Source organism: Gouania willdenowi, chromosome 13, assembly GCF_900634775.1.
Source record: "Gouania willdenowi chromosome 13, fGouWil2.1, whole genome shotgun sequence".
Taxonomy (NCBI): Eukaryota; Metazoa; Chordata; class Actinopteri; order Blenniiformes; family Gobiesocidae; genus Gouania; species Gouania willdenowi.
The window spans coordinates 30,254,483-30,281,057 of NC_041056.1; the positions used below are offsets into that span (position 1 = coordinate 30,254,483).

At 37.9% G+C, this 26,575-nt stretch overlaps 1 protein-coding gene across 1 annotated transcript; it reads right to left on the bottom strand.

Moving 5' to 3' along the window:
- Positions 1 to 2,244: 2,244 nt before the first annotated feature.
- On the bottom strand, positions 2,245 to 26,575 carry coq8b (coenzyme Q8B). Its single transcript, XM_028464190.1, has 16 exons — positions 26,446 to 26,575; positions 25,649 to 25,830; positions 23,672 to 23,798; positions 21,345 to 21,532; positions 20,942 to 21,008; positions 19,388 to 19,462; positions 18,995 to 19,114; positions 18,823 to 18,908; positions 14,699 to 14,839; positions 14,530 to 14,611; positions 12,923 to 13,016; positions 12,122 to 12,263; positions 4,918 to 5,025; positions 4,771 to 4,836; positions 4,500 to 4,586; positions 2,245 to 3,581 (listed from the first exon to the last, which is right to left on the bottom strand). Coding segments are annotated over exons 1-16 (1,872 nt in total). The 5' UTR covers positions 26,447 to 26,575; the 3' UTR covers positions 2,245 to 3,275.

Below are 26,575 nucleotides of genomic sequence, written 5' to 3' on the forward strand. Positions count from 1 at the left end.
AAGCCCTTCCCTGTGTCTGGTCCAACATTAAACTTGGATTTAAGCCTTTTATTGATAGATTTTTGCAAGTTTTGGCCATTTTAGGAATTTCACTTCACTTTCACTTGTTGGATGAGAAAAATGTCTGTGTATGTAAAAATGTGTCCTATAATATGAAATTAAATTGACAAATGTTTCTGTGTACACCCTGAGAATCAAATACCCTTAAGGGTACACATACCTCCAGTTGGGAACCACTGCTCTAAAGGGCCAGATTTGGCCCCTGGGCTTTAAGTTTGACACATGTGCTTTAGAGCATCTAATTCAGCCTGCATGAGATAATTCAGTTGTAGATATATCAGCCCATGCTTACTGTATATCACATGATGGCAGTCATCATTTTTAAATTTCAATTTTTCAAAATCCTGCAAATTTCCTCAAATAATTTGACTAAATTAAATAACAATTGTTCATAATATAAAGGAAATGCACGTGATTTAAGTTTAAGGTCACTTAATGCTTGGATATTGCCCGCCTCATATACTTTATATGTAATTTATACCATTTATAGTACAAACTAAGGCACATTCATGTTGAAATTGATCTATTCTCCCCCCATTTATAATCTGTGGATCAAACTGGTCTGTGTTTGGCCCCTGAACTAAAATGAGTTTGACACCCCTGTAGTAGGAGAACAAACACCACACTGATGAAGATAGGCAGTGGCCATTTTAGGTCACGTGATAGGTCAGTCATTGGCCAGTTTAGGTCGCGTGACTAAGGCAAGGCAAATTTATTTGTATAGCGCATTTCATACACAAGGCAACTCAATGTGCTTTACATGATAAAACATTCAACTGTTTAAAATCAATAAGAACTAAGACTAAACCGTATCCTAAACCTGACCCTAAGACGCTACGTACTTGTACTTCGGTAACCGCATCAATAGCACCGGGGGTTTCCGTATGGCAACCGTACAAATAGACACTTTTGTCAAGGTTCCCAGTCATTCAATTTTATTACTGGGAAACTTAGAATGGACAACTGGTCTTTAAGTAGGACCAGGACTGTGTTTAAAAATAGTGTATCATCTAAAATCAGCTTTCAGAATGGTTTCCTAACTGGCTTAACAAGCAACAATTCTACAGCACACTTCAGTTTTGCTTTTTGATGTTATTTTTCTGTAGTTTTTACATTGGTATTGTTCATTTGCAAAAAGGGTCCCACTTATCTCCAGCTCATTATGGGTGGAATAATGCATTCTCTCATTCTGCTAAAAGACCTAAAGTTTACAGACAATTATTAGCCCAATATGAGTAAGCCACACAGTAATCTCCAGGCTTTTACCATTGCTTCTCTTCTTCATGTGTTTTCCTCTAATCTCCTTTGTCCTTCCTCACTGCATTAACTTCATCATGGCCTGCAGGTTCTACTACACCCCTTACATCCTTTTCCCTACATAGCACTTTGAGATTTGGTATCAGACGTAAAGTGCATTACAAATAAAATGTATTATTATTATTATTATTATAGTTATCATCTGTCTGACAAAAATCAGCAAACCATCTCAGCCATGTCTCTCTCTCTCTCTCTTTTCCTCCCAAACTGTCCAACATAGACTGGGATGACTCCACTGACTCCAATCCAGGAAAAAGAACATAAAAGATAGAAATAGCTGCTTTTTCCTGGAAAATAACTCCACATGGCACCAAACTAACAATGTTTCTTGTGGTTTATTTCAGCCATTATGTAAAGGAAAACAAAAATAAAATAAAAGCAGTGTAAAGAAACATGCCGATCTAAATAAAGAAACATGAGTAGCTACAACTGGAAATCCTTCCAGGATCCAGTTATGTCACTTTAGAAGCCAGTATGGAGTGGGTGGCCTGAAAACAAAAACAGCCTGGGTTAAAGATAGCTCTGCCTTGAGACTGTTCCTGTAATAGCACTGATCAATGCTACCATTAGCAACGTCTCTACATTATTTGAGTAAAATCCTATTATTATTAGACATCACAGTCAATACAAAGTATTGAGGAAAAAGAGTGAGACAGTCTATTAAAGGTCCAGACCATGCTCAATCCCAATATAAAGATTATACTATAATATGGATAAAAGTGTCTAATGATACCCATCATTAAAAATCATTACGATATATTCATAAATCTTGATAATTTTATTTATTGGAAAAAAAAATCATCTCAGCATACTGCCTTATAAGATACAGTAGACCTAAACATTGTTCCAGTGAAAACAAGTAAAGCCTTGAAGAGGAATGGCCTTTTATTACATAACATGCGTTTACAATAAAAAGTGGCCCAAGGAGATTTCATTCAAAAGCTTTGCACTTTTAGCTTTCACCGCCACATTGGGCAGAACATTCATTTCAAGAAAAAAATGGTAAATGGCTTAAAATTATTGCAGTGTGTATGGAATATGCATCAAACTTTTGAATTTGGCATCAAACACATGAATACATGTTATAAACTGTATAAACATGAGGTTAGCTCCAGAAATGTACTGTTATACATGTTCTTTCTTCCTTTTCCTGCAAGCTAGTTATTCTCCAGTCTTGTGGAGGTTGCTTAGCATTAGCCACAGGCTAACACTCAATTATGAAGGCTTTTAAGAATTTTTTTTTTTTAAATTGAAAAGAAACATTTTAACAAGCAGCGAGTAGTTTAACAGCTGAGGTAAAATGTGCTAAAAGGCTGTTAGCATTGGTCTGTGTTTGCTGCGAATTATCATATTTTGGGTCAGAAAATAAAATAAGATTAAAGACATTTACATTGGTAATTTTTTATTCTGAACAGTAATTCTATCAGAATGATCCGGTTAAGATAAACAAATACACAATCGTATATGCTTGAAAACACAATGGCAAGAAAAATAATCATCATCTGCACAGTCGTGTTTATCCTGTACATGACCTAAAACCTGTTCAACTGTAGGTAACCATTTGTAGCACCTTGTTAGCATCTTTAGCATGTGTGACAGAGTCATCCCACCACAACCACTCTAATAGTAGTTTACCGACCACTATAGATTCTGTCAGTTATGCCACAATAAGCCACACTGTGAGGTAGAACATCACAAACCCCTTCCAAAGTATTGGTGACAAAAGATTGTAGAACTGCACGGAGAGAAGTAGAGTAAAAACCACATGGTCCTCAATTAGCAGTGCCACAACAACTGACATGATGCAGTCTGATGTCATGTCGTCATGTGTGGACACACGCCCTAACACTTCCTGTCTGTAATCAGAGGTCAGCTCCAAGGCCTATTCAGAGCTTGGTTCACACACTAGCCTGTGCTGCCTGTGCTGCTTCCTTCCTGTGGTTGTAGGCATTGTACACATCTAAAAACATGTCTTTGCAGGTTATGCTGGCGTTCAGTTTGGAACAAATAAGGAAGGAGCCGGCCATCTTGCGGTGGAGGGAGTAGGTCTCCTCTGGTGGAGGGGTGAGGCGGTGGCGCAGCATGACGGGGATGAGGCTCTGAATACGCTGGGTGGTGCTCTGAGTGCCGAAATTAAAAGGCTCGCTCGATGCAAAAGCTTCTCCAAGGATCATGACCGCTTCCACATGAGCCTCCTGAAAGGCCTGTTGGAGGGTTAAAGAGTCTTTGATAAACATGAACGCTAACAGCAACGGTTCAACCTTTCTATTAAGATTAAGATTAGAAACTAGGTTTCTTCTGAGTATTTTTCTGAACATATACTTTGCTAAGCAGACTTCAAATGAATAGCAACCCTCCCTATAACTGCTTAGCTTTTCAAGCTAAAGCCTATGATACAGTATTTTCATTTGCAAAGATAATGAGCAAGAAAAAAACCTGAGTGTTTCACACAGTGACTGATTGTGGTTTAATGTACAGGAGCCACATCACATTAGGTCTAAATCAACTGAGTGAGGACCAAGTCTATATTAGGGAATGGTGATAACAATACAATAAGTTTAAGTACTCAACAACATAATTCATTCAGAGATTTTATTATTTATTATAGAAAAAAAAAGATATCACACTCATTTCTAATCAAAATCAATATAATGTATCATCCAAATCAACTGCACATTTTAGAGTTTTTCTGTTTTTATATTATTTTAGTTTTTAAAGGGATGTTGTTCTTTTGCAAAAAAAAAAGCGTGTTGATTAACTCATGAGTTTTCTATACATGCTTATTGCTGCACTCCAGGTACCTGGGGTCATCTAGTATAGGCCTACGGTCCTACCTATCTCCAGCTCATATTGGGTGTAAGGTGGGATACTGCATTCTGCTAAAACATTAGGTCATTAGGCCAAGTAAGGCATAAAATAATAAACCACCAAATGGAAAATATTCCCCTTTGTTTAATTAATGAGTGAAAAGTGAACCTAAAGCATGTAAAGTGATATGCCCTCACACAGAGGTATCATCAGATGCTGGGAAGCAGCATCATGGACGTGACTCAAAAGACGTGGACAGAAATATATGGTATTAAAAATGAATGAGAACATCAGCTGTGGCTACAATATCTCACCTTGGTCTCAAAGCCTGTCAGAAATTTTAGCTCCTTGGATTTGGACAAAACAGTGGCTCGATCCCCGACCGAAGCAGCGTAAACCACCTGAAAAAAAACAAACACATACACACACAAGAAGGATTACATTTATAAAGCACTCCTACGTCAGCCATCACTTGTTTGTGTGAGAGCGTAACTGTTGCAAAATTTAGCCAGACTTCCACATTTAATTATTCAAAGAAATACTGTTGCATAAATCATGATGTCAGCTCTGCTGGTGGGCGTTTACCTGAATGTAATCATCTGTAAAGGATTCTGGGTAACCTCGGCATGCTCCAAAGTCCAAAAGAACAACCTCAGGAGACAAAAACAAAGTATTAAAATCATAGTGCACACATTGGATTCAACTGACGTGACTTTAAAAAGCTTAAATCACCTTCTTGGTCTCAGAGTTGTAAAAGAAGTTTGCCCAGTTTGGGTCGGTTTGCATGAAGCGGAACTCAAACAGCTCCCTGAGACACAGCTGGAGGATGTTGAAACAGATCTGGTGGAGGGAGGGAGGGAGGGAGAGAGGTGGTTTATTATCATTTGGTCACTTATTAGACATGATACTAGCATTGGCTACCATTAGGAATTCTATAGTTTAGCCACAGAGTCAGAATCTCTTTTAAAAACGTATGAATGGCTCGAGTGTCAGAGTGGAATTTAATTTAACTCATATGCTCACAGACCCTAATCTTCTACTAAATTATCTTTAACTTTATTTTAAATGTCAGCCTTCTACTGTCAAAAATGTAAAAATTATAACGTTTTCCAGGGTTCTCACCAGTGTTGTTAAGCGTAGGGGCCCCCAACGTTGTCATTTTGATCCCCTATGGAGTGATGACGCCCCCTACGGTGCATTTTCAGCAGCGTAGGGGGGGATTTTCTGTTGTTTTTTCCTTTTTTTTTTTTTTAAATCGGTACCGTCATAATCATTGTTGCACACCTCGACATAAAAGGGACTTCCAGGTATGCATGGGTTGTTTAAATCGTTGTTAAACCTTCTATTTAAAACAGGCAATTTGCTCAGATTCTCCCGTCTTTCCCTGAGGACCCCTGCCTCCACTTAGCTGCCCCCGATGCTGCCTGTGTGCATCCTCCACTTGGTAACCGTAATAACCGTCCAATATAAATGGTGTGCTTCAACCAGACGTAGCGTGTAGCGACACATGAAGCTGCCAATCACGTTTATAACTCGCAACGGATCATTCTACATGCGCACGTACGGATGTGAATACAGGTTGTTCAGGCTTAAAGAAACATCGGCTTCATTTGGGTCTCACAGGTTCGCTCTGCGTTCTGGGACAGGGTAAAGTCTTTTTACTGCCCAATTAAAGCTCTACTGAGTGCATCCTCCACTTTGTAACCCATAATCACTAATATAATCATGATATATAAACAGAGTGCTTCATAATGTGCGTGTGGGGGGGGGGGGGACTTGGGGGAGTGTCTTTTGAATAAAATGTTATTTCTTGCCTGTACAGTGTCTGTCAGTATTTGTTATGGAGGACCTATACCAAGCATGAGTAACTAATTACATTCGTCACATTCACCAATTCAACAAATAACTTTTGGCTTTAAAGGGGACATATCATGGTTTTAAATCCTTCCTTTTTACATATAAATCATACAGTTGTGGTCTATATAAAGCGGAACTGCAATGCTTGGGTCTGAATTCCTCATTATTATAGCTCCACAGGCCCCTTTTCTGATGTGCTTCTGAGAGCAACTTGTTTTGGTGCGGTCTCGTTAAATGCAAATTAGACACTTCATACCCCGCCCCCTCTTCAGGTGACACTCGGTTCAACTCCACCCTGCTCGGCCATTTTTGTAGTTTGATAGAAGAGATACGGCTATGTAGTGGCGCATAAACTTTTTATTCAGAGGTTATTTACAAAATGTCAACAACAGAAGACTTGTCCATCCAGCTTTACATGTTCCAGCCAGAGTCGGACCTGCAGAACCCTAACAAGTGAGCTAACACAAGCACCGAGCTAACGCTAGCGCCAAGCTAACGTCACGAAATGCATTTAATACAGTCTTTTCAAAGACAAAAACGGCAAAATGAAATCGTTAAGACTTAAATTAAATCACGTAGGCCATATCATCAAGGATCTAAAACGAGCACACAGCGCTAACATATGAAATCTGAAGACGGTGCAACTGCTAATGCTAACAAAACAATGACAGGGACGTCTTATCATCACACTTTTTAGCGTTATTTACAGCTTACCGAAGTGCTCTGTTCATCGTCTTTAAAGATAGAAGGAATTCAACCCTCAATCAGACAAAGTCTTTCGGCAAATCCTTCTTTATACTGGTGGAGGTTGCTGAAGCAGTCATCCTTGAAGTGCTTCACACACACAAAAATGACCTTACCCACAGATGTGGGTACATTTCTATAAAAAATAAAACTCAACCAGGCACTTTGAAAAGGTTCTGATGCTGGGAGACGGTGTAATGAAGCGTGTGGGTTACTACATCCAACAACCGAACATTTTGATTTCTCCTCTCGTAACGTCGGCATCCTTGAGCTTGGACTACAAAATAAAAGCGAGAAATAAAAATGGCGGATTGCACGAAGTGTTGGACCTGGAGTTGATGTACTAATTTGGCAGTTCCGCTGCAAATACTGTGATGTAATTGTTCAAAAAACGTAATAGAGAATAGAAAAATCGAAACAGATTGAAAAATATGAGCAAAACAGAATATAAAGATATCTACGGAGCACCTGAAGAGACTAATTTGATTTTTTCTGTACTTCTAAGCACTCTAAATATATAACAAAATGCATTTAAGGGCTAAAAAAGTGGATTTAGCATATGATCCCTTTAAAGTAAGGCTGGAACAAAGATAAAAAACAATAACAATAGTCATCAACATCCCCCGCCAGATTGGTTCTCATTATAACTCACAACCTTTTCCTAAATGTCCTAAATCTAAGAAGTTAGATGTATACATAAGAAAATATCATCACATCAGTATATAAAACTACTGTCTTAAAAGAGTTTCTAAGAAAAGCTGTCCCCTTTGAAGATACCACAAACAGAGTAAATAAAACGGCACAAGGGCAATAACTCTGAAAATGAAAAGTGCGCAATTACTTTTTCCAAACTCAATTAAGATAATGATACCCTGAAGCCACACACCGAATTTGGTTATTGTATCTTAAACAGTTTCTGAGAAAAGCTTTCCCCTTTAACTCAGATGGACAGACGCACAAATGGAGCTCAAACCTATATTCCTTCCACATTTGTGGTGGGGGATAAAAAAAAACAACTTTAGCTTTACTTCACTAAATTTGGCCCTCAGAGTTATACAAATCAAAATTTTCTGCGCCGATGGCAGTCACTCCCGCGCCACACGATCCCCCTATGCTGTGAAATATTCCTGGTGAGAACCCTGATTTCATGAGCAGCTGAGGCCTCACTACAGCTTTACTTTTGCACTTATTCAACAAGTCAGTTCACCACTTACTCTATTTCTATTTCCACTACACCTGGGATTATGGGGGAGCTCCCGACTGAATAATTGATAACCAGGGAACAGGATGCTAGTGTAAGCCGATGGCACGTCATTTGTCAAAAGTGAACCCAGCAGCAGCGGTTTTAAATATTTAAATCATGCTCTCAACTAGAAGCCGACCTCCATTGGGGGTCACTTGAAGGCACAATAGTAAGTGTCACTGCATGAGCAAGACTGGGTTTGATCCCAGTGTTCCACTTTCGTTCAACAGGTCAAATACAAAGTTTAAATAGTCGCTGTGCAACGATGAAACTCTGTGATAGACTGGTAACCTTTCAAGGGTGTACCACGCCTAATGCCTGAAATCAGTGAAGACAGGAGTTAGTAGACCTGAACAAACTCCTAAAGAAAAACTCAGCCTGTTTAACCCAGTTAAATTAAGAGTTCAGCTTTGATGTTACACTCTCTTTTTTTTTTATTTATTTTTTTTTTATTTTATGATTTTTCGAAGTTCAACATAGATCAAAACAAAGACAAAAAATAAATAAATAAATAAGTAAATAAATAAATACAGTCTGTGGGGTACTACAAAATAAAACTGAGTCCACTTGAGCCAACATTTTTTAAATTGACTAACTTTCAATCTCAGATGAAAGGTAATTTTTTCCATCACATAAATTTCCTCCACAATGTCTCTCCATGGATTAAGTGTCGGAGGGTCACTTTTTAACCAGGTTCTTGTTATAGCTTTCTTGCTAGCCATCAGCATTATTTTAAACAAATATAAGTCCTCCTTTTGGACAGCACTCTCCGACAACATGCCGAGATACATGATATGTGATTCCGCCGGTATTTTATATGCAAAAACCTTTTCCATTTCGAGTACAATTTTTTGCCAAAAAGGTTGAATTTTTACACAATTCCAAAATACATGGGAATGATTGGCACTCCAACTGCCACAAAGTCTCCAGCACTGTTGAGGAATTTTCAATTGTTTACTTTTAATGTGTGGAGTGAGGAAGAATCTCATCAAGTTTTTCCATCCAAATTCTCTCCATTGTCTCGAACTGGTTGAAGTGTGCTGTAATAGACATGCAGAATGCCAATCCTCCTCTGACAATTCAATTTTTAATTCCTTTTCCCATTTTTGTCTAACATACCACAAATTATTCTGGGGGGCATTTTGCAGGCATTTATACAGTTTAGAAACAATTTTAGAGGGTAAACATCTATATGCTCCAACCATGATATCTATTATATCACTTTCCTCCTGTGAGATCTGATTTATAATTTCTGTATTAAAAAAATGTCTCAATTGGAAATATCTAAACAAGTCTGTTTTATCAAGATCAAATTCCCTCTGTAGTTTTTCGAAGGGTTTAAATACTTTTCCATCTGTTAGTGTACACATGGCTGTAATTCCTCTGTTAGTCCACTATATAAATGTACTATTCAATTGGCCACTTCTAAATTTTGGACTAAATGCTGGCCACACCAATAATTTACAGTCACCTTTAATTTTACGTTCACTCACTATTTTCCACCAGACTTGTGGAATTGTTTCAATAATTAGATTACCTTGATCACACGGTTTACTAGTTTTATCCCCCAATCTGGTTTGCGGGTGACATATTGAATAGTTCAGCTCAATACGTTTCCATTTGGAATCATATTCTGGTGAACACCATTGAACAATGTTTCTCAACTGGGCAGCTCGAAAATATTCTTTAAAATTAGGAAGAGTAAGCCCCCCTCTTTTTTTGTCCAGCTGTCATGTTTTTAATCTTACTCTGGGTTTGGCGCCTTTCCAAATGAATCTACTAACTAATTTGTTCCATTTGACGAATTGTGAGTCTGGTATTTGTATTGGTAGAGACATGAACAGATAAAGTAATCGAGGTAATACCTTCATTTTTATGACCTCTATTCTAGAACTGAGCTCCATAACTAGGGCAGACCATTTTGCCAAATCTTTTTGGATTATGTCATTAATCTTTGAATAATTTACTTCATACAGTGAACTTATTTCTCTTGTCAAGTAAACACCCAGATATTTTACCTTGTCTGAGTCCCATTTCAATTTGTATTTCTGTCTGATTGAGTCTAAGGGGTGATAGTTAAGACAGAGAACTTGAGTCTTTGATATATTTAGTTTATACCCAGATTTTCCTCCAAAGTGTTTTAGGATTTTCATTAATTGGGGGAAAGTAGAATTAGGGTTCTGGAGGTATAATATTATATCATCGGCAAAAAGTCCTATTCGATGCTCCTCCTTGGAAATTGTGACTCCTTTAATGTCAGTACTTTGCCATATATGCTGGGCCAATGGTTCAATAAACAGTGCAAAGAGAGCGGGGCTAAGGCCGCAACCCTGCCTTGTACCTCTGGAAAGTTCAAATCTATCTGTTAAGTCACCATTTATTTTTATTCTTGCCGTTGGCCTGTGGTATAAGGCCTGGATCCAGGCCCTCTCTTTTTTTTTTAAATCCTTTTTGAAACCTACCTTTTTTTTTTCCTGGTATATTAACCTTCATTTAAGATTAGAGGTGTCCTGATCCGACATTGATATCGGTCCGATATCAGCCAGAAAACAAATATCAGATTTTATCGGACTGCATCTAAAATCACCGATATAAGCACTCCGATAAAATGTTCCACTCCAGCACTTCTATCCATAGGTGACTGTGGTTCACACTTCAATAAAGTAACTTATTGTTACTGACTATTGTTCTCTGTTTGAGGAACATCACTTGATCAAGCCTTTTCTAACATTCCACACTACAAAATAAGTAATTAAAGTATTTATAATTCGTGCTGATATCGTATCGAATCAATATCGGTATCAGCCGATACGCAAGGCTGCAATATCGGTATCAGATCGGAAGTGAAAAAATTGTATCGGGACATCCCTATTTAAGTTTAACACAATTTTAGAACAGAGATTTTACATTTAAAATGAGAAGACATCTGATTTTAAAAATGAAACTGATCAAGAAGTCTAACACCCAATCATTAAATCAGTTTCTGTGACATTATACTATAGAAAATTCTATACAATTTAGGAGTCATTAGTGACTTATTAGGGCGAAATACTGTTGTTTTATTTATTTTATTATTTTATTTCCTTTAAAACAATTCTAATGTTTTTTTCTGATCCTGAGATCAAACCAGGCTGAATGAAGCCAACAGATCCAAAGGACTTTAGACACCTCGGTTCTAGAACAAATCCTACAGGATTCTACTGCAGCAGTTTAACATCATCAAGCTGTGGCCATGTCTGGTTTTTCCTTACTTATTATACTTATTATCTTTCCTAATTTTCTTACCAACTGCATGGGATTTACTAAGATTGCTGCACAAATCGGTGAACTGCATTACTTAAATGAGAATTTTGAACACGTTAACTGTTCAAAAGTACTCATTTATGTAGGCTTTGAAGTTATTATGAATGAAAGTGCTGTTATTTGAATGGACTTAAAATGCCATGGTACCAAATACAGCATAGACTACTGTATGAATATTTGGCTAAAGATTTTTTTTTTTTGGCAACACACGTGCAGTGTGCGTTACAATTTACTGCATTACACGATACTTTTTGTTTTCAGAAAGAAGTGATACACAGAAAAATGTCTTAAAACACAGACTCTTGTTTTTCTTTTGCATTCCTTAAATAGCCAGATGCCTGGTTTGTAAGCTTAAAACGTTCAACTATAGCATTAAACATCCGTCGTTTGCGTTGCCTTTTGTTTCCCCTTCAGCCATCTTTGTGTAATGCTGTGAAGTTAAAGTTCAGACCCGCCTCTCAAACGTGCTCAATAAACACAAACAATTAGGGCAGGCCATCAGTTCCAGGTTTGATAAATAGCATGCTATGCTATATTAATGTGTTTTTATTTTATCATCCCAATATTTAGCAGGCAACAGTTGATCGGCCCACATCATCAAACACGCTAGATTGATTGTGCGCATTATGTTGTGTGATTGACAGATGAAATCTTGATTCCATGGGGTTAGTACAGCCGTACTCATATAGTGGGGGGCGCGATGCGATGCCGGGGGGTATTATCAAACTACACAAGGCTCAGACATTGATCATTTGTTCCAAACCAATTAAAGGTGTGAACACAGAGTACCTGATTCCTGGTCTCCTGATCCAGATCCACACAGCGGTCCAGAGGGACGCCCTGTATCATTTCCATGGCCAACACTCTACGCCCTGACAGCTCGTCAATAACCTCTGGGACGTGAAAATAATCATCTTCTTCCAACAATGACCTAATCAAACAAGAATGATCCAGACAAAAATATAAAGTTAGGCACATTCTTCTTTTTTTTTTTTTACAAAAAGCTAATTTCACTCCTTTGTGCAGCTGCAGGAAGAATGAACTATATTCCCTGTATCATCAATTATTAACCTTATATATGTTATATTGGTTTTTGAGTAGTCAATTATCTGCTAAGTGTCTTTTAAAGGCATCGCAAAGACATAAAATAAGAAAAGTAATGCCCTTACTTTGCATTACAAAAACATAGTTTTAAATGTATATTCTGGCTAAAACCCTCATGCTGATAATTGACAAAAATCAAAAGGGGAAAAAAGCTACATAAAAGAAACTACTGTATAAAGTGACACACGCTTCAGTGTAATATGTATTTTGTTTCTTTTACAACACTAAATTAAATACATCAAATGTAATCTATGATGTCAGAAAACAATTCAGATTTCTGATTATACAGGACGCAAAGCTATTCAGAATAAAAATGTCCTCAAAGTTAATATTAGCACGAGAAGCCAACAAACTGCACCCACAACCAACTAGTTCTGTATTGGAAAATATTAAGTGTGAAATAGAAGTACCTATTACTTATTATTACTACCTATTTATTTGATCACTCTGAAGAAGTCATTTGCAATCATCCTTTAATAAACCCACCTGAACTTCTTGGCACACTCAGCTTCCCTTTTGTAGTCGCACTCCCATGCCAGCTCCCGCTGAAGAACTTCTAAGCTGCTGTCTGCAAACAGACCTGTGGACAAACACATTTAAAACCTAAAAAACTGCTGAGCGAGGAAATAGCAAGAGAATCGAAACATACTCATCATAATCATCCATAACTGATAAGAAGGCTGCTGGTTAGGTTTGGGTGTGGATCCAACAATCTTGTCAGGTATGGTTTTACAAAACTATTCCTCCCCTAGTGTAACTGGGACATTAGTGTCTAGGGCTGCAACTAACGACTATTTTAATAGTCGACTAGTCATCGATCACTGAAACAATTAATTGACTATCGGATGACAAATTGTACGATTATTTGCTCTATAATACTACAATCTTTTAAATTTGGCTTGGGTCAGATTACGACAAATAAATACAATAAATAAATAAAACAATTCCCAACTTAAAGTGTAAACAGGTTCCTTACAAACACAAAAGAAATTGAATACATCAACACTAGAATCTGCTTCAATAATAGCATTTACACATTGAAAACAAAGCTACAATAGCTGATATTTTATGGAACATGTTTGTGCATATGGGTTACTCCATTAGTTATTTTATTATATATAATTTATCTATTTCCTCTTTTATAATGAAATTATTTTCTAAAAAAATAAATAAAAAGCACATGAAAAGGAAAAATAACTCCAATAGTGTTTTTAATGTTTAATATAAACCACTGCTGCTGAATCTAGTTTATTTTGTATCTGATGAGTTACATCAAGTTATGTTTGGTAAATATCTCACCGATTTCCTTTAATTAAACCAGATCAAGCTTAATGATTTAATCATTAATATACTGAGAGTATTACTAATGGGATCTTCTGGTGTAATAATCACAATAGTTACATTACTGTCTAATGGGACCAGCTTTGTCTGTGAACATGTGAAATATAATAAAAAATATTGCGTTTCACAAGTCAGGCCGGATGAATAGTGATGATAGTTTTATGCCAAAATGTATTTCACACGACATGTGACATGTTAGCTTTTAGGCCGTGGCTATAGATACGTTAAACGTATCCGTAGACTGCTACTCTATGGATACGCAGCGGCCCTCATTGGCCAATTTAGGTCATGTGATAGGTGCACCACGTGACTTAAAGTTCATTTGTATTTTAGCTCATATTTGTTTTTAGCTACCCCGCTAACCCTTTCATTTTAGCCCTATCCCTAACTTTAACTTTATTATGTTTTTGACGATATATCTCCCTCTAATCACATCCGTAACATGCATATAGCTCTGAGCACAGATTTATAGATGGTGGGATGAGCCACTGCTTATGAAAAAACAATGTTTATCTCCATCCACAACTTAAAGAAGACGGTGATGATGTAACCTACAATTTTCAGTGACTAGTTCTGTTTTATTTCATATTAGTTTGCAAATGTTATAATCTTGGAGGAACGAGATTGAACATTTTTTTGAAATGTTGAATCAGTTGTTTATTTTGGAAAGAGTAAATACAGAAAATTCCACCCTTAAGTATGTGTTTGTGTATGGCTAGGGGAAAAACTAAACCAAATATTAAAGCTGTTACCATCAGGCAGAGCAACACTCATCTTAAGGACCAACATCAGGTTGTTGATGTCACTGCGGATGCTCTCGGCCACTCCAGGGTACTGAGGTGAACAAAGACATACATGCCGGTCAAACACAGACAAAGTGATGCTGAACAGTGTGGGTGAGTGTGTGTGTTGTCTTCCCACCTGGATTTTCATGGCGACTTCTCTGCCATCTTTTCGCACAGCGTGATGCACTTGGCCAATGGAGGCTGCAGCAAACGGTTTGTCCTCAAAGACAGAGAGTTTATCTCGCCAGCCTGGGCCAAGATCCTCCTCAAGGACTTTCTACAAAGTGGGGAACACACAAAAAAGTACAGTACTTATTGAAGACAATATTTGCAGTTTAAAACGTTTTACCCTTCTTTTTCCCAATTACTGAATGATCAATTTCCTCTTTTGAATGATTTTATGAAATAAAATTCTAAACACCTCTCTAAACAAACAGAACGCCTTATGGTAAACAGATGATGCAGATGTTTTTCTTGCTGTCCCAACAACAGCACCTACTGTAACTTGTACCCTTTCAGAGGAGCAGCCCTGGATATGCAGCATAAAGGTTTGGGATTTACACAAGTAAACAATCCTATAGGTTTTTTTTTACTCATTAGAATATGGCAGTCCATTTACACTAACTAAAATGGGAGACTAGTGCGCAGGACCACGAAGACCCTAACGAAAACTGGAGTTATAAAATCCTACAGCAAAAATGGGAAACAATTAGACTTTACACCGATCGGATTGACGTGATCGGTTGTAATGTCTTAATTCCACGTAAAAATATTGATTTTGGATCGATTTCATTAACATTCATTTCATTAATATCGTTCCAAAGGTGCTGAAATCGATATTTAATTCTATTTAAATTTTTTACATAAACCCTAGTATTCTCACGATAGCAACGCAACGCTGAATGCTTTCAGTGCAAACAATGGCGGACACAGAAGGTGCTCCACTGGGTAAGTCGCCCCAGCTGAAGTCAAAACTTGATAAAAGTCAACCTATTTGGAAGTAAGGAACTGTAGAAATACCACAAATCTCAAAAAGCACTTAATGAGGTACCACTCTGACATGCTAAAGTCCATCTCCAACACGGTGCCTGGGTTTAAACAGAAGAAACTGACGGAATCACTACAACTACATCCCGAGGCTGCGCGTGCCATAAAATAACAAAGGCTATCGCAGCTTTTATTTGCAAAAATGTATGTCCGTACTCAGTGGTAGAAAACGAAGACTTTGAGCGGCTCCTGATGTGTGTGGATGTGTGCGCGTCCTCTGCGTGTGTGTTGTTCCAATATTACTGCAGGTCCCACATAACTAATACCTCATTTAAATTTGAAAATTGCTTCTTGGAATCAGTCTTTTGAATAAAATGTTATTTCTTGTCTATACAGTGTCTGTGAGTATTTATTAGTGCAGGACCTATACCAAGCATGACTTAATAAAATAAATAAAATAAACTCCAATTACGTTCATCATGACTAGGAATGTACCATATTTTATCATTTATGATTTATCGTCAAAAACATTCTCACCGGTAAGAATTTTTCATCCTACGATATAAACGATAAATTCCCATGTCGGAAATTAGGGCCACGGGCCATTTGTCCCTCAATTTAGCCAAGAATGCCCCTAAAAAACATGTTCCACGGGCTAAAACTGCCCCTGTTTGTTGTCAATTTAATATTCTCTAGAGCGGAACGTTGTTTACGGAAGCTCTGACGTTCACCGCCACCGCCCCCTTCACACACCGCCGTCTGTGTGTGAGGTGCTCGTCTCAGCTACCTGAAGCTGCTGTGCTGCGATACATCATGGACCACTACTTGGTTAAAACCAGACAACCATCCAACAAAGTGAACTGATTCAAATTCCTCCCTCAGATTTACTCAAAGTTCCACAAACACGGGGACAGAGATGAACCTGTAGCAACGATTATGAACTGGAAACTCAACTAAAGCTAACAATGCAAAGCTAACCCACCGACACACAGAGCTAACGCTAACCACTCCATATAAGGAACAGACCAAGTAAAAAGAACACTTGTATGGAAGGATAAAAACTAACATGTCACACTTTGTGTGAAATAAATGTTAGTATAAATATTAATGTCACTATTAATCCGTCTCAATTGTGAACGCAATATTTTCAATTATATTTTACGCGTTCACAGACAAAGCTGGTCCCATTAAACTAATGTAACTATTGAGATTATTACACCAAAATATACTGAATGATTAAATCATCAGCTTGATCTGGCTTAATTAGTAGGAAATCAGTTATTTATTAACCATAACTTTAGTGTAACTCATTATCAGATAAATGAAACAAGATTCAGCACAGTAAAAACACTAATGGAGTATTTTTCATGGTGCTTTTTTTTGTTTAGAAATAATTTCATTTTAAGTAAGGAAATAAACAAATTACATACAATAACACTAATAGAGTGACCCACATGCACAAATATATACCATAAAATATCATCTCATGAACTCTGACTCAGCATCTATTGTAGCCTTTTTAAATGTGTCCAATGTTGATGTATTCACATTTATTTGTTTGTAAAGAACCTGTTTACCCTAAGTTGTGAATTTTGTAATTATTATTTTTTATTTATAGTTTTTATTAATCTTGATTTTTATCGTTATCGTGATAAATACCAGATAATTTTTTTGTCAATATCGCCCATCCCTAATCATGACCCTTCACCAATTCAACAAATAACTTTTAGCTTTAAAGTAAGGCTGGAACAAAGATAAAAGATTAAAAAAAAAAACAACTTTAGCTTTACTTCACTAAATTTGACCCTCAGTTATAAAATTCCCGCGATCACCCTACGCTGTGAAACATTCCTGGTGAGAACCCTACATTATGTCCCAAACTGTACAACTTTGCACTTAATGACCTCAGTGTTCTGGAAACAGTGTTCTCTTAGATGTTTGTTTACATAAATTGAAGTAATAGTTATTACTTTAATAATTAGCTATAACCAGTAATGTTTGTGTAAAACTGGATACATCTTTTTATTTTTTATTGTTTATGGACCAAACAGAAAATAAATTATATTTGGGATAGCATTGTAGTGATTTGTCTAATTAAATATTGATGTTTCTAATATTTCACATTGTAGATGATTCATAGTAACAGCTTTTTCTCTGACAATATGTATGATATCCAAGTCAAATTTAAAAAATAAATCAATACTGAATCGAACCGTGATTAATCTATTCAAAACCCTAATAATCGAAATCGAATCAATTCAGGAAACTGGCCGTGATACCAGCTCTACTGATCAGTGATCAGCCAAAATATCCCGACTATGTAAAGCTTACAAGCAATCAGTACACAACCAGTGCTGCAAATTAATGCGTTTAGCGAATTAAAGCTTTAAGGGAGAAAAACCTAAAGTAAGTTAAATTAACCGCAATCCTTACTAGTACTCACTAAAAGCTATGAAAGAGTCCCCATCATCCAGTGAATGGAAGCTCTTTGATAAGATGCAACCACAAATCTACCCATCAAAAATAAATCCTCTTTACATCACCACAAACCCACACTGATTATTGTAACTCTGTTTTCACCTGTTTCAACAAGTTGACTCTGAACAGACACAAATTGTTCAAAATGCTGCTGCTAAACATTTGAGAGGTGCACTCAGAACAGCCCAATTTACCCCCATTTCATTCAATGGCTCCCGGTTAAATTTTGTACTGAGTTTTAAAATTCTTGTCCTGACCTTCCGGCGTGCATGGTCAGGCTCCTCAATATATCACGGACTTACTGTGTCCCTACACTTCAGGGCGCATCCTCGGTCTTCAGGCCAGGATCTTCTAAAGATCCTTAAAACTCATTTTTAAAACCCGGGAGACCTGGCGTTCCAGGTTGTGGCCCCCAAACTCTGGAATGACCTTCACCAGTCTCTCCTGGAGCTTGAATGTGTGAACTCTTTTTTACTTTTATTATCCTTTTATGATGCTGTTGTTGTAAATTCACCTTTGTTTTACTTTCCTTTTATGTTGTTGCTCCTGTTGTTTTAATTTCTCCTCTGTTCTGTACTGCACTTTGTGATTTTTATCTAAGAAAGAATTACTACAATAGCCAGTGTTGTGGATGAGTGGAGGTGTTGTTCACTTAGAATGCTTATTATCAAAAGAAGACAGTGAATAATGTATTTGTATAACTCTTAAGAGCCTTTGTTGCACGCTGGCATCATTGCGTAGTTCTTCTAAGATACTTTTGTTCTAATTGGTTTTTACAGGAAAGTCTGTGCTCACTGTCATCTGCCAGGCAGGCATGAAGTCTGCACTCTGACGAACCCTCTCAAAGATCTTCTGCAGCTGTGGATTGATGAAGGCATTGTCTGAGGTAAAAAACAAGTCAGCATTGTGAGAAACGTGAAGCATGTGCTCTGATATTAATATCATCTTTACATGCATTCTGTTGTACCTTGAATGCTGAGCATTTGGCCTATTTTCAGTGCAGCTCCTCGAACTTTACAAAGTGTACTGACAATTCTCTCTGCGTTGGCTTCAGACAGGAACGGAGAGTCCAGGAAAGCACTCATTTCTACAATACACAGCAAACAAGGCAGTGAGTTGAGGTTATTTATTACTACAGCAAAAGTCAAACATACAGAATACAGAACACAATAGGCCAGTGTCACTGCTCTGGGACTCACTTTAAAGCCTCTGATAACATTCTTAGATTAAAGGCTTGTCACAGGCTTAGCAGGTGTTCACACACCAGAAACTTACAAGTCAAAGCTGGAACTAAACAAGCACTGAAGCAAAAACTTTCTACACATGTGTGCATAGGAAGAGCTGAAGGGAGGATCCTTACCTCCTTTTTGTTTGCCTCCCAGTGACTGTTTTGCTGCTTCTGCTATGGCCCCCACGCCCAGTCCCACTGCCAATCCTGACATAAACATAAAGAAGATAAACATAAACAAGTTTACCTATGAGGCACAGGGATAGTAACTGGTACAAATGCAGTTGGGGAGTTAAACCATGTTTGAGGGCCTGGTAACTAAAAAAAAAAAAAAAGGATTCCTCAGTGTTTTCAGTTCAGTATTATATTTAGACTCATTCTGTTCTATTCAACCAAGGCTTCAGTCAACACTGAACATTTCATTTAGAGCTGCATGTCATGTTTGAAGTCTTTTTTCCTGGAATTTTGCTTCCTCCGTTATTATAACAACCTGTGTGTGTGCGTGTGTCCTTTATAATCGGGGCAGCCCAAGTGAGCTCTGCAGAACACAGTGATATTAGTATAACACTATGGGTGTAAGAAAATAAAACCATTTGTCGATATATCGCAATATTTGCACCGGTAAATAATTGTATCGATCCAAAATATATCCTAATTAATTTTTAAAATTGTGTTTAAAATTTAAAAAAACTTAACTGTGCCAACATAAGCATAGCATGTAAACACCAGATAGCTAGGTGTCAATGAACCACATCAGACCTTGTTAAACTACCTCACTCCTCATTGCAGTTTAGTTGGTTGCACTTTATATTCATAAAAAATCTGGGCACTTTGATAGATGTATGTAGTTACTTTGGTTTTTTTTTAAGAATTTAAGAAACGTATCTGTCGTACAAGCAAAAGCTTTTGCTTGTTTTTTTTTATTGTAATTTGACACTTTGATAAACAAACCACTTGTTTTTTGGTATTTGTATTTGAATTAAAGTTAGTTACTATTTACTTGTTCTCAAAAGTTAAAAAAAATTCAAATAAATTGTATTTCATACCATCTTGTACTCATAAGATGAAATGTATAATTATTGATATTGCGATATATCACAATGTCGTATTGTTTAGTATCTGGTTATATCGGGACATATCGTATTGTGTCATGCAAATCGTGAATCATATTGTGTCGTCAGATTCATGGCAATGCACACCCCCATATAACACATCTATTAATCCACATTAACAGGTAAAGGTTGTTTAATTGTCATTGTATGACAAGTTGGACAACAGAATAATTGATCAGAGGAGATTGTGACACACACAATCAGATATATAAATGTAGTATTAGTAGTATTACTACTATGTATAACGATTAGTACATTAAATTTAAAATAGTATCTTGACAGTAGATTAATTTATATTTTTATTCATAAGTAGTGTAAAACACACATGGGTAGGAATCAAAATGACAGCACATTATGTCTATACAATACCACTGTATAATCTAATTTAATATTATAACTTCATTTTTCTCTTTACATTTCAATTCAATTCAAGTTTTAACTGACATTGAGTTACCATGTCTTGCGTTCTACTACAGCCTCTGTGCACAGGAAGGATCCTTGCATGCATGCTCAATGGCGTTTGCCAATAAAGACATTTAAATAAAGAAGAAGTGTTTCAAACCATTGCTCTCACCTCCAAAATTAACCAGCCTGCTGATTCTTGTTGCAGGAACTTTCCTTTCTTGGGCACGGTCACTCAGCTGAGGGAAGCCAACAACAAAGTTACGAGATAAGGATGTTTTAACTACTTTGTTTTCATTAAAAGGTCCAATTCCAGTACTTTTAGTGTCTGATTGACATGTTTACATTATTTGTGAGAATGTTATGTTCACACAGACAGTGTGACAGCTTCCAGAGGAGAACTACTGGATTAGCAAGGACAAAAACACACTTAAATGTTCAAAAGGAGGCCCAGTACTTATTGCTTCACCGCAGGTTCACACTAACATTAACCTTCTATAAAAAAAACAAGAAGGAATAGGAAAAACAATCCATACGATCAAAGAAAATGTCAAATAGAGCTCCTCCTGACTAACCTTCTGTTTGACTGGCTTGACCCCTCCCTGCTTCGCCTCCCTGGCTTTCTTCATGTCCTCTGGTGTGAGTCTGGCTACCACCGTGTTGTGGACACACCTGTTCTGGAGGTACGTCCTGTTCCAGGCAGGCCCGGTGTGTAGGAAGCGAGCGCCCTGTCCAGGCCAGCTCGCCGCTCCTGCTGATGTTCCTGAAACAGATAAAGATGTCGGTTGAGGTTCAATTACACACAACGTCAGGGCTAGAACTTTACAAAGCCTTGTTCTTCTAAAGCTTCATCCTACTTGAGACTGAGCTCCAACAACATGACTACTGACAAACTTAAACACATAGCCAACACTTTGAAATTGAAAAGGAATTTGAGATGCGGTTGTTTCATTGAATTCTTAAAGAATACTTCACACAATTATCTTCTTTACATGAATTTCCTATTTTTAAAATTGAATTACCATCCAAATGACAAAGTTTTTTAAGTCTCCTAAACAATTCTTTCTGTCAATGTACCCCAAATAATAATAATAATATCATAATAACCAGAGCACTCGGAGAGTGCAGACCTCCGCCAAGTACCTAATTTCCACCCATATTGTGATTTAAAGAACACAGCACGCACTTTCCTACCACTACTACATTACCCATAAGCCACCGCGCTTAAAGGAGCAGGCACATCCACCCATATTGTGATTTTCTCGAGTGGTATTTTCTCATTTTTGTTAATCCAGAACACCACCAAAATGTAATCACCTGTTCTTTGTCATTTCCTGGAAATTTTATTCAAATCCGTTCATGACTTTTCAAGTTATCTTGCTGACAAACAAACAAACCGTACTTGGCAGAGGTAATAATAATACATAAAGTGAAGGGCAGTGACATTTTTAAGCTTCTCAATGTAATTCGAAGTGAAAAACAATTCAATTACCCACTACGCCCAAATAAACCTGAGTAAAAAGTGTCTACTCAGGGTTCTTGCACCATTTTGAAAGTAAAATTTAAGGTTTTTTAAGAACTTGACAAATATCACTTAAGACCAAAAAGTAAAAATTCCTTTGGGTTTTTTAATTCATTGCCTCCGACATTCAAAACCTAAACTTAATGCTTTCCATTTATTACTAATACTGTACAAAAAGAATGTGCCATATGTTATCGTTTACGATATATCGCCAAAAACATTCTCACCGGTAAGAATATGTCATCCCATTATAGAAACGATAAATGCCCATGTCGGAAATTAGCGAGGGCCACGGGCCATTTATTCCTCAATTTATTCAAGAATGCCCCTAAAAACCTTGTTCCACTGAGATAAAATTACCCCCACGTTAATAACTTATTATTCTCTGAAGCGGAGCGCTGTTCACAGGAGCGCCACTGCCACCGCCACACACACACGCACAGACGGCAGTGCTCGTCACGGCTTATTACCTGAAGCGGCTGCACAGCGAAACATCATGGGCCGCTACTTGGTTAAGACCAGAAAACCATCCAACAAAGTGAACCAGTCCAAGTTCTTCAGTCAGATCCACCCAAAGTTCCCACAAACACGTTGACAGAGATGTACCCGCAGCAACGACTATAAACTGGAAACTCAACGAAAGCTAACTAAGCTAAGCTAACCCACCGACACATAAAGCCTGGTATATGCTTCGGAGTCAGGACCTACGCCGTCAACGTGACGCAAAGGTTGGCCAACTGTACTTCTGCGTCGAGAGAACGCCACATACCGCTGATGCTTATCCCCTCTCATGTGCGACTCGGCGGCTTTGAACCCCATTGTTCCTAAAAAAAATAAGAAGTGTTTTTGCAAGTTGCCTCACTGCTGTTTTCAGCCGGCGCCAACCACATTCTGAACATATCCTCCTCCATACACTAAGCATTGAATTTGCACTTCTTCATGTTTTACCGCTCACTGTGACAATGGTGACACACAGGCTGTAGCGTCTGTAGCCGACGTACCGTAAAGCAACTATTAATGGTGGAATGTTTCATTCAAGATACTGTACTAAAATAAACAAATACACACTATTAGCTGTTTTACGGTGGGCCACTGTACTTTCTCACAGCAATAAGCACACCGTCTGAAAATGTAATACCTACAGCATTTACACTATATTTAAGACAATTTAAGACCTTAATTATGCTCATTTTTATTTCAAGGACCCGCGGGAACCCTTACCCAAGTTTTTTTTTTCTCTTTTCATTTTTATTTACCAGTCCTGCTCTGTTAGAGTCTTGTCAGTCTACATTTAATCCTTAGTCTCAACAACTTTCAGGACAATGCGAGTTAAGTCAGCCAAAAAAGGCTCTACAGTACACAGGCGCATTAAGTGCATACCTATAGGTTCGTTTCCTGAAGAGCCCTCAGAGGAGACTTCAGACCCAACGGCCCACTTGGCTGCTTCGTTTGGGTCCACAGTCTCCCATCCCTCTGCATCCGGAAACACGTCTTCCTTTGAAGAGTTCTACACACACAAGAGCACATAGAGTTATTACAGTGATTACTACTCTGAATAAAGAATTTGCTTTAAATTTTTGCTTTTTAGTCTTTTTGCTGCTGTCCATGTTTCATCAACAATAACAGCTGCTATTTTTCTTTTGTTCAAATCTAACACTAAAATCAAAACCAATCCTAATGGACATGTCCATTTCTATTACATTGTTAATCGTTCTCATCTACATTTTCATTTGGTCAAGTTACATTATTGGACAAGTTGTAGGGCTCAGCGTTAAATGTAAATTTAGTAAACCAAGTCCTCTGAACCGTATGGACCAGCCGACAGTGGATGATAAAAATTAGACAATGACGTGTCGGCCTTTTACCAAAGAGAAAATAAACCATATTCAACCGATGCACCTTCAACTTTAACATTCCCTAAGCTTTAATCATGCTGCTGCATCGACGCAGACCCCTACGCCGTAACCTAATACGTGCCTCCAATGCTGACTACGAGTCGTGGCAATGTGGACCACAAAGGCTGCGATTGGTCTGCTCCAAACCTCATCCCCGGTTATTGCCTTTTTCAGTCGACATCGCTATTTTCCTACTTTTTGTGGAGGGGTGAAATTAATCCTAAAATGTGCACGAGAATAAATCTCCTGAATTCCTTCTACAATTCACCAGTGTGCACAGAAACCAAAGTTACACCGGACTTTTGCAGCAGCAGCTAATTCACACGTAATCGCACGATATAGCAAGTTGTAGTCAAAACAAAAAGAACCACAAAGCCATAGTAACAGTTCATTGTGTCCTCGGAGAGGAGTAGAAAGAAATTGACGTGGTCCTGCCCTGTAGATCTTCCACTTTTGTAGAGATTTTTGTGATTCATCCATGGATAAGGTCAATATTTATATGTAAAATACGATCGACTGCCGCTCTGTCCAGGGTGTACCCTCGCCTAGCGCCTGAAGAAAGCTGGAGATAGGCACCAGCAGACCCCCATAACCCTGAGAAGGATTAAGTGAGTTGGTAAATGGATGGAAATACGATCCAAATGAAAACACAGAGTATTTTATTTTAAAAATAAACAGGATATTTTATGTGTCTCAACACAGAGCAAATACAGTGAAACAGGAAATTAAGCACATACTAAACATTAAAACATCCATTTACTTTTCAAAATAAAATACTTCAGATCACATTTCATCATATTATCTCTTCTCTGTTGGCTGTAGCTAAAACGGCGTTCTTGCGCGATTATGTAAATATCACGAGAACTCATCGGTTTCGTGACATCAACCGGACTTCACCTTTGGACACTCAAAACGCAACCGGTGGGGATTGCCGGCGTAGTGAAAAAAAATCCTACGCGTGAAAGCCTCCTACAGGCGCATGCGCACTAATAGCCTAGTAATTATTCACATGTATACGTACAATATTTTGCTGCCTTAATTTTTCCTACTATGATAAGCCCTAATTCTAATCCTAACCCTAAACATTAAAGGAAAGATTCTTACTTTTTTCAAAATGACGGATGAGCAAGCACAGTTCGCCAGGTGCGCGTGCCCATGGTCTACCGTAGGAAACTTTCCCGGTCGGTTTATTCTACATTACACAGGACGGCAGAGAGCGGAACAATATCAGATTGGAGCCGTGGCGCAGCGGAGACGTATCTAGTGGAAACCCCGGTGTCATGTACTGAGATTGTATATGCGCACAATCGGAAAATGAATTTTTGCTAAACAAAAAACATTAATTCATTTTTGTTTACAAAGTGAACGGACAAGTGTTTTATTTGTTTATTGGATTATGTTAGAGTTAGGCTAATAATCTCAGTACGGAGGCAAACTAAGACCGTGACACCAGGTTACTCACCTCATTGCTGCGGACAGCAAAGGTACTCAGCACTCCTTCCACCACATCCTGAGTGACTTTGACCCCCGCTCCCAGGGAGGAGTTACAGACCATCAGACGGAGCTGCTCTCCCTGGGTAGAGACCAGAGCAGAGCCCACCTTACCTGCCCCACGTAACACCTGCAGCACCTCTGCCAGCATCACTTCACAAAGAGAGGAAGGATGAAGTTATACAGTCAATAGGAGGATAAGCAGCATATAGATAAAAATATCATTGAAACTAACAATAACAAAACACACACACACACACACACTCACGCACGCACGCACGCACGCACACACACACGCACACAAAACACTTCTTTAAACTAATGTATTTATAATACAACAATAAATGCATTTGCAATCCAAAATAAAAAAAAGTTTTAGCTTTAGACATTTCTAAATACTCAGTTACACAGTTACAGATAACTGTAAAAACAACAAAAACATGGTGGTCTTTCCACTGTTGGAAGGTTCCGCCCACTCATCAATGGTTTAACCTTGAATCTACCTCCAGTCCCACGTTTAAACACATGCAGTTTGCGATATTCACGTATGGTACATTATCCAACGATGCATATATTTATTATAATACTGACGCTACTGAAATAAACTATTGTCACTGTGAATTTTACTCTACACAGATGTGGACGCTAACGCAGAGGCAGTTTGCCATGTACTGTGTTGTAACTGTTGAAGAAGGAATAGTTAGAACAACCCGTATATAGATACTGATACATATCAGTTCTTGTCTATGATAATAATAGGTTACTTACTCCCTCTACAGACTCGTTACAAGGGGTTTGGTCCGTGACTTTCCTCCACCACAGCACACACACCTGGATTTGTTTTACAACGATCCAACTACCGGAAGCACTCATTTGATTGACCTGCAAACGAACCAAT